The following is a 14,823-nucleotide window of genomic DNA, read 5'->3' as shown; positions in this document are numbered from 1 at the left end:
CCCATGAACATGCAAAGATCTTGTATTTGTTTGATTACTTCACTCAATGTGACAGAAGAGGATTGATCTGGAATTGGAGATGGTTTTCTTTCTTCGTGTTCTTCATTACCAACATGTGCTTCTTCATTACCTATCGACACTTCCTCCCAACACTACAATGGCAAACGGAGACAAAGGACTTCAATGGCGGACTTCGTCGGTGAATAAAGACGATTTTGGTGGCCTTCCCAAAATCAGATTGGTGGAGCGAGAGTTTGAGAGTTGACAATGGTGGACGAAGACTTTGGGAGCAAGAGTTTCAAATGAAATTTCTGGAGAGAGAGTGTGTGTTTCGTAGGGAAGAATGGGCGCCAACAATTTGGTTTCAGACAATCCCTTTCCAGAAATACCCTCCAAATCAAACTTTAACATTTAAAAAAATTGAATTAAATCAGCAAATCAGTAGACGCCACGTATCGTTGTCAAAATGTTGTCAAAATTTCGTTGTTGAAGAAACATTTTCCTATATGGTTATCTATAAATATGGTCAAATTCGTTTTTAATACGTAAAAATAGCAAACAAAATCAAAGCTGAAACCGAATTATATACAAGGTCTCCCAAGCTTCAAGGTCTGTACCATCATCGTCATCGTCATCCTCTAGCTCTTCATTTAGTGGCCTTTGAGCAACATTATTTATAATTTCTAAACCAAAATAAACATAGTTAACTAACCAATAACAGCAACAACATTATTTATAATTTCTATACTGAAACATCAGCACATCATCAAATCGGAGGGGAGTCTCCTACATCGTCACAGCCATAGACCAACCTCAACCTATTCCTCTTCCTCTCCTTCTGCGTCAACTTCTCCAGTGTCTACAAAGACTCATGGATCCCACCCAGTTCCGACTGTCTCCGCGGCTGGTCCTCCTTACTTGCACTTACGGTTCCCACCTGCATCTCTATCTGCCTTGAATGGTGGTGGTAGGAACTCATGATAATCCTCCGCGGCCTTCTCCTCAACCCCAAAGCCACCATCGCTTCCATGGGATGTACACGGTTGACAGTGACACCAACAACCTTCCAAATGCTCAAGCAATCACTACAGCTATGGAAGTCCAAATAACTCACCCACCAATCGGATACAACACAGACCACAACCGCAGAACCAGATACACAACCATTAAAACTGAATAAACACGCGTGGAGTACGTTGCCTGGAACTGGATACGCTACTCTATAATCGAATATGCCTCCCTTTGCAAGTTGTTCAAAACGCTGGAACCAGATACGCCAACCTTGTAACCGAATACGAATCCTTTCCAACTCCTTCCAAAAGCTCGAACCGGATACGCAACCGAACACATAGCCATCAACATATCTTCTGCAACCGCTGCTTCACGGTTTTGTCATCTTCATCCACTTTATCCTCATCATCAAGCGCGTTCTTCCTCCTCCATTAACCATTGTCTTCCTCTTCAACTAAATGACACAACTTCAACCTGTAACAAAGAGATCAAAATCGAAAGAAACATTACCTCTACTCCACGTGTGCTCACTCTCAACACAATACTTCAGCACCCAGACACACTTCTCTCTCGCGCAACTCTTCAAACTTCGTTGTCTCTATATAAACACACGCATCAATTAATAATATAAGAATCGAATAACGTTTCAAACATTAATATTATGCTTTATTTATATAATGCATGACTGAATATAGTCTTGGAATTTTGATAATAGTACAGGGCATATACGTCTTTTAAGCGTAAATTAGCACAAATTGTCTCAAAATAGCGAGATGCTCTAAACAGTATAATCCCGGGTTGATCCTTATGACGTTCACACTGAACCGGTTTTTCTCGACTTGTGGCTTAGGTCGATTTGTCAAATTTTTTTTTCTAGGGTTGAATTATCTCAATCATTAATTCGAGGCAATTAATCTCAAACTACTACCATAGTCGACCTACTTCACCCATTGGTTATGGTTTGCCCATCTTTCCCTTTGCTTGCCTTTTGTTCAAGTCAACTCGTCTCGATTGTGCACCTTGTCCACCCCATGTCAACCTTTTACCCCAACCGTTACGTGTTACGTGTCAACCATATGCCTAGATCAGACTGTCTTAACCTTCAGCCTAAGCCAGTCTATGTCGACTTTCAACTTGGAACGACTCATGTTGACCTTTGACTCGAAACCACCTGTTTATACCATTAGCCCAAGTTGGTCGTGTTAAGACATAAGGTTGACTCAGGCAGGCCTATTGATATTGTTAATTTCTACCTTTTATTGGTGTTAAGTTTTGTGAACAAATCAACTTATTTATAGCTTTTATCTTATTTAACCCTCAAGTTTATCTTGTTTTGGTGTTTTCTTATGTTTTAGTTATTTTGAGCTTATTTTACCTCTCATCTCCTTTTGAGTGTGTGAAATAAGTGAATAAAAAGTAATTTTGGTGGAGGAAAACAAACTCGAACTCAAGGAATCATGATTGAACAAAAAAGAGTGAATTGTGAGGAAAATACCCATGAAAGGTGCCACAAAAATCATGCCTAACACTACAAAGTCATAGAAAAGAACTTGGTTGCAAGACACCTCTTGTTGTGAGACACAAAAAGCTCGTTTGGCGAGAAGCTAGTAAAAGCAAGGGCGTTAGGCAATGGTTCATCAGCGTCGGGTCGTGGCTACCAACGTCCAGTGATGGTCAAGCGGCGGACAAAGGCTGGCCCTTTCGAATTTTAATTGATGGTGCCCAATGGTATTGAGATGTTGTCAGGCAGTGGAATTGCTGACATTTAAAATGGGTATTTATTCATGTCTTTCACGAGAGTTTGTCTTATTCTCTCAATCCACACTTTCTCTTCACCTTATGTTATTGAGAAAGACTCTTGGAGGTTGCTAGAGGGAGAGAATTTCCAGACTATAGATGTTGATGCGAATGAGGTATGCAATTAGAGCTTGGAGCAACAATTAGGTGCTTTGGGAAAAGGCGTTGTTCTTCTCTTTTGTTCTAATTTCTTCTTTATATCTTCAATTTGTACAACCTAGGTTCTCCACCATAGAGAACTAATAAATGAATACTTGTGTAATTTGTGATGTTAATATATACACTTTTCCATTCCAATGTGAATATTTGATTTTTATGCTTAATGCTTTTCCTGACTTGATCACTCGTGACTTGATTGTTGATTCTGGAAGTGTTGGAAAATGTCTTTTGAACCTAAAACTGAAACTAGGTACCTAATGGAGCTTGTATCTAAGGATAGAACATGATTCATTCATAATCTTAAGATTCTTGAATTTAATGCATGATTTAACTTGTTAAGGATTGAAGGAATTCAAACTTCATGAGTTATCATAAGCTCAAAGTCAATAAGGATTAATTTTTAGTATATTTGTGAATTTATTTTGTCTTGAAATTTGAATTGAGATAATTGAAAATACATGAGAATGAAGTTGTTGAAATTTAACCTTGAAAATTGTACATACTTTATGTGAATTTTTGTTGTACAACAATTGTTTGATAAAAGTACAAAAATAGTTTTTTGGTGCTATTTTGAACTAGTAGTTTAAATAGGTTATGGATTGCAAGAGTTGTCATTTGTTGCAAAAGTCCTACTAAGAGAATGATAAAATACTTTTTACTTTTTATGTGCAACCGATGCATTTGTCACGTCGTGCTAACATCCATATCGTCATTCTACCTAGGCCGACCTTTTTTAACCTTTAGTGTTGATCAACTTGTCTCAACCATCGATTGGGGTCGACCTTCGGCGCGTGGCATCCTGTCTCAACATTTTACTTGAGCTAAATCTTATTATCGCTTCTTAAACTTTAGCTTGGGTTAGCTCATTTTTATCTTCACCTTAGGCCAACTAGTTTCGACCCTCAGCTCAGGCCAAATTGTCTCAACCTTTAACTCAAATTGGCCTATGTGGGTCACCAGTTTGTCTCGACCTTCGTCCTCTGTCAACCCATGTCAACCATCGGCCCAGACAAGAATGTGTTTACCTTTGGGACAGGCTTGCTTGTGTCGACATTCTATCCAATGTGCCCATCTTAACTTTTGCTATGAGTCGGCTCGTTTCGGCCATTAGCCCCTACCCGCTTGTGTCAATGTTCAACCTGGACCAACCCATTTAGACCTTCGACCCGAGTTAGCTTGCCTTGATCTTTGGTCTAAGTTAGTCCATGTCAATCTTTTATCGTCTTGACCTTTTGCCCATGTTCTATGTTGACCTAGGCCAGTAGTTTCAACCTTTGGCCAATGTTGACCTATGTCAACCATCGTCCCGGGCCAAAATGTGTTTATCTTTGGTTTGGGACAACCCGTGTCGATGTTCTACACAATTGGCCCATCTTGGCTTCGGCTTGGGTCGACTAATGTTCAATACGGACAAGCCCATTTAGACATCCAACCTCGGTCAGCTTGTCTTGACCTTTAGCCTGAGTTGTTCCATGTCAACCTTCACCCTAGGACGTTTGGCACATGTCAGCTTGTTTGTCGATCTATCTCGACCTTTAGTTTTGGTTGGTCCTTCTCGACCATCACCTCAAATCGACTCGTCTGGATCTTCAACCCGAGTCTGCTTGTTTCGACTTTCGACCTAGTCAATTTGTCTTGATTTGCAACTTGTGTTGATCTGTCTTGACATTCGGTTCGTTTCAGCCTTCACCCTAAGTTGGCTCATCTAGAACTTTAACCGGGTCGATCCATCTCACCCTTTGGCTCATGCCAGCTGGTGTCGCCCTTTCGCAGGCCAACTTGGCCCATCTCAATCATCATCCTAGTCCACCATTGTAGGCCTTACTGGCCTCTATCGACCTTCAGCCCATGATGACCCATGTCAACTTTTAGCCTATGCCATCACATGTTGACCATCGATCCAGGTTATCCGTGTCGACCTTCGACCTAGGACAACCTATATCAACCCTCAACTTGAGTCAACCAGTATCGACTTTTGTCCTAGTCAGGCTCGTATCGACCTTCAATCTAGATCGACCCTTCTTGTTCTTTTGCCAAGATCAGCCTCTATTTATCATCAACCCGAGTCGGGCATTGTCAACCTTTGACCAATGTCAACCTTCTGCCCGAGTTGGCCCCGTTTTGACCTTCAGTCTTAACTGGCCCATCTCGACTAGTCTCGACCTTTGGTGTGGGATGACCTGTCTCGATCTTTTGCCTAAGCTGACCCATCTTGTCTTTAGGCCTAGGCCGACTAGCATCGACCTTTGGCTAAGTCAACTGTTCTTGACCTTTGACCCCGAGTTAGCTCATTTGTATCTTCGAGTTGGGTCAGACCGTCTCAACTTTCAACACGGGACAACCTATGTCGACCTTTTGCCCAAGTCGGCCTATGTCAACATAAGCTCGAATTGACTTGTACCATCAGCATGGGTCAGCTCTTGTTGACCTTCAGTCCAGACTAACCCATCTTCACCTTCAGTCGAGACTAGCTTATCATAATGTTTGATTGGGACCGACCTGTCTTGATCTTTGACTCAGGTTAGTTTATTTTAAACTATAGCATGAGCTTAGTCATCTCAACTTTTGTCCTAAGTTGATAGTGTTGTTTTAAGAATTAATTAAAATCTTGTTTTGAGACGTGTTTTTTACACACTCATTTTGTGACTGTAAAATAACGCTTATTCAAGAATAGATTAAGAATAACCTATAGACAATGAGTCAAATTAATACATACACATTCTAATCTTCGTATTAAATCTAAATATTTGAGTACCAGTATCAACACTCATACTCAATTAATATGAAAATTTTCATCATCAAAATCGAGATAAATTTGAACAATATTTACATACACAGATTCATTTATGCAGACCATTTCGTAGTATGCATTAAATACTTGTCGGTACAAGTCATAATATCTCATAAAAATTTAAACAAAATGGATACTTGGTTTGGGTAATGTAGATGCTATTAGGAATTTTTTATGCTATTAGGACGTTTGGTTTAATAGAAAATTTTGGTTTCCTAAACTCTTCAGGTTGGTTGGAAAAGGATGTTTTCTACATTTAACTGATCTTAAAAGAGATGACATTTTTAGAAAACCTTATTTTCTCATAATGGATTTTAGCTAGGTTTCTCATAGGATCACAGTCATTGGGAACTGAGAATCTAATTTTTCTGAGTTAAAAAAAAAAACTATAAAAAATAATATCATATTACTCTTAATTTAATACAGTTACAAATAAAGATGTTAGTAAAAATAACATATTATTTGATTTATATCTATCTATATATATTTCCTACAATATTTTTGACCAACCAAACTTACTTTAATATTTCCTATATTTGCGATTTCCTATAAATTATGATTTCATGGTATGAAAAAGAATTCTCTGGTACCAATACGCCTTCTAAAGTCATTAATTCCATTTCATCGATGATGACGAATTATAAAAATTGAAATTTTCGAAGTACTAAAACCATGCTTAGATTTAAGTTAAACTATATACATATATTGTAGTTTTCTGTTATTTTTTTCATATTGAATAAATGAATATCTTCAATTGTTTAAATAATGTCTTTTATCCTTTATACAACGTTATTTTTAAAAAGATAGATTTGGTATTAACGTACATACACTGTAGGTTACTTTTAGAAATGAGTTACTTGGTATCGTTAATGTACCATAAAAAAAAAAAAAAAAAAAAAGCTTAATACCGCTTTTGGTCCCTAGTTTGAGAGGGTTTATTTAATATGGTCCTATTTTTATTTTTTTCATAACAATTAATCCCACCTTTTGTAAAAACTGTTCAATTGAGTCCTTTTTGTTCATAGTGGTCCTCTATTCAAGTTTAAATTAATAAAACATTATGTCAGGACGGTTAAAATAACATTTGGATAAAAGAACTTATTGACGTCGTAACCAGTATCATTAAAAAATTGACGTCCTAATAAAAAAGGAGTCAATTGAACAGTTTTTTCAAAAAGTGAGATCAATTTTTACTAAAAAGGTAAGACCATATTGAATAAAACCTGTCAAACTAGAGACTAAAAGCGGTATTAAACCAAAAAAAAAGTAGATTATATAAAGTCTTTACTCGTGAATTTTGGAAGTTTATTGCTATAACCAAATTGTTTCGTTCGGTCAATTTTTTTTCTGAACCAATTCCTATTATTAAAATTTTCCGTTACATTTTATGCGAAAATATTTAAAAACATAAGCCATGTGGATCCAAAATACAAAAATCAAATTAAAAATTATACAAAATACCGAGCATAATACAACCGTGAATAACAAATTATTTATGTTAATTTTATGTAATTTGGCAAATTCAAATCTTTTATATGAAATGCATGAGGAATTTTTCTATCTCACTTTTGCAATCTTTAAAACAAACTCTCGTGACTATGATCATAATAATAACAATAACTAAGATGCTTTCATTTGTCAAAAATTTTAAAATGATCCAAAACCACTTGGCTGTAATATAAGCCCAATTATAATCGACTTCAAAAGCTTTTCTATCCTTGGACAAGGAAAAATATATAGCACAAGGTTGAAATCAATCTTCGCGCCATTGTTTTTGACATATGTCCTTCAAGCAACGATAAAATAGAGTTGTTGGCTCATCAGCAGATCTAGTCTGAAATTCTTTGAAAGCAGCTTCGCCATGACCACAATATGGACATGTCGCTACAACAAAAGGAGATGAGTAAGAAAAAGGGAAAAAAAAAAAACAAGGAATTGATAAGGACAAAAAAAGAAACGAATATCACATAATTAATCATGATTCCTTTTATAATATCAGTCATTATCCCTGAAAAATATCTTCATCCGACACTCTGGAAAGAATAATCTCTTCTTTTTGGATGGATGAGAGTTTGGACATTATGACTATTGTATGTAACCAGACTCCAATTTATGGAACATCATAAACTATAATTCTTCAAAGATAATGTCTACTTAAATAAGAAAGAAAGGGAATTTACCCTCAGTTTTTGGAGCATTCTTCATGTCATCTAGGGAGATTATAGGCTCTATTTCTTTTTTCACTAACCTTTGCTTTCTTTTGATCTTGACCTGTGAGGTGAAACCATAAAAACCACGCACAAGCAACTAAAAATATATTAAGAAAGCACGAAATGAAGAAAGTTAATTCCTACCCTATTGTTGACGTGGCAAACATATGGACAAACAGAACAAAAAAATCTTGAAGGCTGATCCAAATAGGGCAATTCAAACTGCAGCATGTTACCACATGTGGGGCAAAACTCCATCGTTTATATCTGCACAATCAGATAATCGCTAGGAGTGGGCAAAGTGAACTATCTGCGCCGTATTATAACCATTTATAGTTAACTAAATAATAATTCAAGAAAACTGAATTGAACTAAAAAAGTAGTTCAAAAGATCTGAACTGAACTTAATTTTAGTTCAGTTACACTAAACAGTACAGTAAACTGATTTAATTCAAAGCCACACTCTTCATCTCACGCAACGCCTTCGTCCTCCACTGGATCCCCTTCCTACTCCCCTCATCCCCCAGCGTCTCCCCTTCTCCGACCTCCTCCTCCTCCCCCGATGTGCCCATCTCCCTACCCTCCTCGCACAACTCATCTGCCAACTTCTTCCTTGACCACACCCCCCTCAGCCACCCCGACCTCTTCTCCACCCCCTCCCTCGCCGTCCACGGGGTCCAGTCCTTCCTCGATTACTCTCTCTTCGGCGACGACCTCCCGCCCTCGCCCTATCCCCCGCCAACAACTCCATCGACTCCTTCGGGAACTCAGGTGTGTCTTCCTCCCGCTCCCGCCTCAACGGCATCGTTTTGCTCCCCCTCTTCTACTTCGTTCTTCCACTGCTACTATGCCAAGTTTTTTCAATCTCTTTTGAAAGGGTAAGGGAAAAACGTAGATATTAATATTATACGTAGATTCAAAATACGCAATTTATTTATACCATATATTTTTTATATTTATTTTTAGTATTCTTTTTTTAATGTGTGGACGTAGATATTAATATTTTCCAACGTATTTAGAATACATGTAATTACATTGGAACTAAGAAAGATACATTGGAACTAAGAAAGATGCTAACCACCATGAACCTGCTTCAGAGCAAAGCAACTAAAAGTAGAAACACACTAAACTTTATCTAGTTATAGAAGCGGCATCAGCCACACACAGATTTAGTATCAGCATCAACATTCTGAAAGAATGATTACAAAAGTAGCCATAACTATAATTAGTTGTTAGCTAAGTTTTGAAATATCCATAGTTCCACATCGAAAGGTTCAGATCAAATTCATGTAGTTGCCAACACTACCGCTTTATAGTTGAAAACAGTATCTTTTTTACCACAGGGTAATACAAGCTAAGCGTTCTGAAGGAATATATAATTCATCACTTGCTTTCAAATACTAGTAAATAACGGGCTAAGTTACATTATTACTTTCTAAAGTGAATATAAAGAGGAAAATAGTTTATGTTCTTTCTTAAATATGTAAATATAGCAAGCATAACCATACGTGGGTGCAATTGATTTTCCAGGAGTTAGAGACACCAAAATAAAGCTATGTACACAGAAAGTGCCACTAATAAGTACCTTGGATAGACCACTTAACCCATCTTTCACTTTAGGAATGATAAGAATATGTGTAGGAGCTTGAGGAGTTATGTCCCTGAAGGCAAGCACCTGTCAAAAAGGGGGGAAATAATAGGACCGTTAATAGTTATTGTAAACCTTCACTGATACCTAACTGAGAGAGGCTAAAATATAGATTAGAAAAATGAAATATATTTGAAATGTCATAAAAAGATGAAATTAGAAATAATGTGGAAGTCTATTTTTGCAAGTACTACTTAATGTGGTAGTCCTAGCATAATCAAAATGTCCAACAACCAGTTTTATGTGTTCAAGAACAATATATCTTGGCACTAAACGGCAAAGAAATTGAAAATTGAAAAAGTTAAAAAACAAAAACAGTGAAGCTTAAATGTTCAACATAAATGTAGATTGTACTGTTTTCACCATGAACTGAATGTTTAAGATTTCTCGTACGCTTACCGACAAACATATTAGCATAGAACAAAACACATCGGGCATCATTACATTACCTTATAACCACAGTAGAAGGAATCTCCTTATTGATGATCTTGTCAAATCTGCGCACCAAATAATACAAAATTAATGATAGGTATTCATAAAATTCTCAAGAAACTGAGATCACTTGTCAGATCCTTTTACAACTTCCAGCACTAAGAGGTAGAACCCTCTGGCTCTTGCAAATAAACATAGGTGACTGCACGAAATCCACCATAGCCATATAAAAACCCAGAACAAATTTCATCAAAAGCAAATAAGCAAAACTAAGGAAAAAAATCAGATTCAAATGGAAATGGGCTATCCCATCAATCAAGCATACATCTTCACTTCAAAGCAGCATCAATAAGGACATACCTAATACCTTTGTTCCCAAACAAATTGTTGAGAACATAAAAACGCAACCCTTTTAGGGTTTGTGCAAACTCAAAACATCAAACAGATAGATGGGAAGGAATTGCGTGAAACAAAGAGATAACCACGAAAGATGGAGAATTGAAATACTTTTGAGGACAAAAACCAAGTAAGGAGAGAAGGTGTGGAGTAGTAAAGATGGAAACTTTAAACCATACATGGTTGGAGCATCAGCATCAGAGGGAGTGGCAGCAAGAGCAGCTTCCATTCTGTCCCTTTTATTGTTATCTTTGCCACTCATGCACGGAACAATGGTGGGGAAACCTAGGGGTGGGCAAACTGCACTGTTTGCACTGTACTATAAACCAATTCCAGTTAACTATAAAATAGTTCAAATAAACTGGACTGAACTAAAAAATAGTTCAAAAAAACTGAACTGAACTAAAAAATAGTTCAAAAAAACTGAACTGAACTAAAAAATAGTTCAAAAAAACTGAACTGAACTATTTTTTAGTCCAGTTAACTGCAATACATTTCAGTAAACTGTTTTTTAAATTCAGAGTTCAGTTAATTATTGAAAACAGTTTATAATTAAAGCTAAATGATACATAACAAGATGGAAACAGTTCTCAATTAAAGCTAAACAAATATTTCTCAATTCACCTGGACAAATTAAAGGCAATTACAGACTTTTCTACTAAAGTGAGTTTCTTAAACTGAGACTGAGATTCATCAAGTTCAAGCTCAAGAATAGCACACCCAAATGCTTTTAGAGATACCAAGACTAGAAAATAATCAAGCCATGAGGCAGCTGGCTTGGCAATATAACTTGTCTGATACTAGGGTCGCTTTAGCAATCTAAAAGGTAAAGAGACGTCATCCATTAAAGGGAGTATCCAAGTTATCACNTGTAGGAAAAGATCAACAATTACTTTAGCACACAAGTAGATTGATAGGCAATTGATAAGAAATTGTAAACCACAATCCTGAAAACTGATGGTTGGCAATAGGTTTAACACTATAAACAATAACATACTTCTACTGCTAGCATANATGGGATCNACAATACAAAATTACACATAGTTAGGAATCCCATCCATTTTTAAGTGAAATCATGAACTACGATTAACCTTCAAAATTGCATAAATGAGGCAGAGCAAAACACAAGTCATAAATAGTGAGTATTCATATTATAACTAATAAAATATAAAAATGGAATATCAACCACGNCATGTATTTTATCTAATAATCATTTGAATTGGAGATAACGGAAACATGGGAGTGACAACACTCGTTCTCATTAATGGAATATCAACCACAGCATATGTTTTAATCCAGACATCAATCCTAATCAACAACAAGTTCTAGAAACACTTACGTAGCATTTGGTGCACGAACAAAACAAAAATGGAATATCCTATTCTATTCTGTGCACTTTTAAGCAGAACAAAAATGTAATATTTTCTAACCTTAAGTTGTCCTAAAATATTTTTAAACGACCCAAATATGAAATAGAACTCATTCTGTTCTGCACATATATCAAATGTTATTATGCTACCTTATTTTAACTAATAGATTTACCATTTACAACATCTACATTTGCTAAGACGGGTCAAACATAAAAGAAAGATTACTCGAAAAAGAGAGAACTAGCTATGAGGGGAGGGAAATCAGAATTGGTCGAGAGGACCAACTTGTGCACCCTTATAAATTTTGAGTTCTCAAGACAAGGAAGATGAAATGAGAAAGGGTAACCCTAGAGGCTAAGAGGTGGACAGGGTTTGACATTTATTGAATGCCTTTTTTTTTTCTTGGGGAAAGGTAAATTGATAATTACGCTGACAAAACTTGAACAAAACAATTGATGTGGATTGGTGCAACCAAAACTATGATTGTCCAACAGTGATGTTAGACTCTATTCAAATTGCCTTTGAGTGGTATTGATATAGATTGAATTCAACAGCAACATGTTAAGCTCAAATACAGGAAACAACGAACATAGTCACGCCTAATAGGCAGTACTTACATGTGACAGTAAGAAAAACTACCAAAATTCAACACACCAAGTACATATTCAGAATTATTTTACTAGAACTTGGATAAAAGGAATTACTATAATCTACAACCAAATATAAACCAATTCCCTTCAGATAATTCCTCGAAAGCAACACTGGTTAACAATTACCTCTATGTTTATAGGAGTTTCTGTTGCATGCACACGACAACTTTTACAAAAGTATTGTCACTTACAATGCTCTCACAACCCAAACAGTATTAGCATACACTTAAAATTTTAAAGGCAGTCCATTATAAAAATCAAGCAGATCACTAGAAATTAAGCTACATAAAAGTCACCTGGAAATTAAGAGAAGTGTTAGATATCATTAAAATTTCCCATATATTGATCTTGAGACTTCTTTTTCCTATAAAATATTTCTTTAAAGCTTTTCAGTGCTATGAAGGAAGAATAAATATTTCTTTAAACTTTTGGACTTAAACTGACTCCCATGCAACTCAAACAATTAAATTATAACAAGACAATGTGGCAGTAGGTGAGGATTAATATATGGATCAGATAATGTTATTTGGCTAGATTAAGGACCTTGAAGGTTATGATTAGACGGGGCTTATCATATGGGTAACTCCACAGAATAATCCATCCAAATAGGGCAGCAATCATTCCTAACCTAGAAAAACACACAACCAATTGACCTTTTACAAAGATATTCAAAATCAAAGCCTCTAGGCAGACAAAAAAGAACTCACCAGTTTCTTTGACCACCTTCCTTAGTGTTCGCTTCTTATCCTCTCCAAACTTTGTGAGAGTGGACGAAGAAAAGAAGAAGGCAAGCAGCACAGCCCCAAACCTTAATGACCTAGAAACCAAGGAAACACAGATTAATTTTTAGAGCACCCCAGAACCAAAATGAGGAGAAGGGGAAGAAAAAAACCTTACATAAATCTGAAAATGCATTTCAAAAATGTTTGAACAACACAGGAAAAACATTTGTAGCTTAGGGTTCCATATTTACACAGGAGAACTGTTCTCAGAATCTTCGACCGATGGTGGTAGAACCTTCGACAGTTCGGCGACGGCAGAGTGCGGCAAAGCCTTCCACAGCAGCGAGCCTTCGACGGCGGTGAGCCTTCACCGGTGACGAGCCTTGGACGGCGAGAACCTTCGACGGCGAGAGCCTTCGACGGCAACAAGACTTCAAGGGCGGCGAATCTTCAAAAGTAAAGAGGCTTTGACACAGTGAAAAAGGTATGCAGCTATATATGCTACACCGAAGTACCTAGGTAAGCGACTGCCTTTGGATCCGCCTCTGGAGCACGAGGGTCCTATTCATAAAAAAGGCTATCGTTTGGGAAAGATATATTTTAAAAAAGATAATTTTTATGTACATTTTTTTTTTTAAATAATATTAAGCTTTTCTGAAACAATGAATACTTTAATTTCAGATTTACTAATTTTTATTATTACACTTATTATATTATTTTAAATTTTAAACAAATGAAATATATAAATGTTGAGTTAAATAAAATTAAAAAATTGTTAAAATTTTCGAAAAAATCATAAATTTCTTTTATTTTTTTGAATCCGATTAAAGTTGAAATTAAGTAGTTAATTTTAATTTAGTACTAAATAGAAAATAAGCATCTTTCTTAGTTCCATCATGTACTATTTACATCATTAATCCCTTTCCTGTCCCCAAAACAAAAAAAAAAGGGTGTAGTGGAACAAAAAAAATGATGTCAAAGAGCATGTTGAATTCTAAAATACTAGAAAAAATGGTGGATATCAGAATTCACCCCTAATTGAATCATGTCTTTCAAGTCGTACGTTGCTCTTTATTTCTTTATTTTACCACATCGTTTCGTTTCAAACGAAGTTTTACTCTCATATTCCCTAAGTTTAGATAAATATGTAATTATCGAATCGTGAATAGTCATTGATTCATTCGCTACATAAGAATCTATCCTTTCTTTTACGTTTCGGTTATTCTTATTTCTTATATATAATGAAAACCTTTTTCTTTTAAAAGTAAAGACATAAATGAAAATGAACTTGATATTCTAGCAATAGATTTTATAAGCTATTCTATTTTTTATAATTTGTAAAGTAGAAAAATGGTAATTTTTTTTAAGGCAGGGTCCCTTATAATTATGAGATATATCATAAATAGATATGCTTTGGAACAAAGGATTCGAATGTCCGAATAACGGGACCAAAACCCGTTGTCTTACCGCTTGGCCACGCCCCATTTTCCATTTTACATTATTCAATATTATTATTAAATACGTAGGAAAATATTAATATCTACGTCCACACATTTAAAAAAAGAATACTAAAAATAAATATTAAAAATATATGGTATACATAAATTGCGTATTTTGAATCTACGTATAATCTTATT

At 35.9% G+C, this 14,823-nt stretch overlaps 1 protein-coding gene across 9 annotated transcripts; it reads right to left on the bottom strand.

The window, feature by feature from the left end:
• Nucleotides 1-7,363: 7,363 nt before the first annotated feature.
• LOC106776756 (DNA-directed RNA polymerase III subunit RPC10-like) lies at nt 7,364-13,763 on the bottom strand. Of its 9 annotated transcripts, none has more exons than XM_022778642.1 (8): nt 13,357-13,759; nt 13,172-13,281; nt 10,624-10,763; nt 10,066-10,113; nt 9,554-9,643; nt 8,113-8,235; nt 7,939-8,029; nt 7,364-7,642 (listed from the first exon to the last, which is right to left on the bottom strand). In XM_022778642.1, the coding sequence occupies exons 6-8, from the start codon at nt 8,224-8,226 to the stop codon at nt 7,512-7,514; spliced, it is 336 nt and encodes a 111-aa protein (XP_022634363.1). In that variant the 5' UTR covers nt 8,227-8,235; nt 9,554-9,643; nt 10,066-10,113; nt 10,624-10,763; nt 13,172-13,281; nt 13,357-13,759; the 3' UTR covers nt 7,364-7,511. The 9 variants fall into 9 exon arrangements, with proteins under 9 accessions (XP_022634363.1, XP_022634362.1, XP_022634361.1 ...); XM_022778641.1 differs by lacking the exon at nt 10,624-10,763 and adding an exon at nt 13,008-13,092 and having other exon boundaries at nt 13,362-13,759; XM_022778640.1 differs by having other exon boundaries at nt 13,362-13,759.
• Between the last annotated feature and the right edge of the window lie 1,060 nt (nt 13,764-14,823).

The sequence above is a fragment of the Vigna radiata genome, chromosome 2 (assembly GCF_000741045.1).
Source record: "Vigna radiata var. radiata cultivar VC1973A chromosome 2, Vradiata_ver6, whole genome shotgun sequence".
Classification (NCBI taxonomy): Eukaryota; Viridiplantae; Streptophyta; class Magnoliopsida; order Fabales; family Fabaceae; genus Vigna; species Vigna radiata.
Note: the sequence above shows the minus strand (reverse complement) of the source record. Positions and strands in the feature narration are given on the sequence as shown.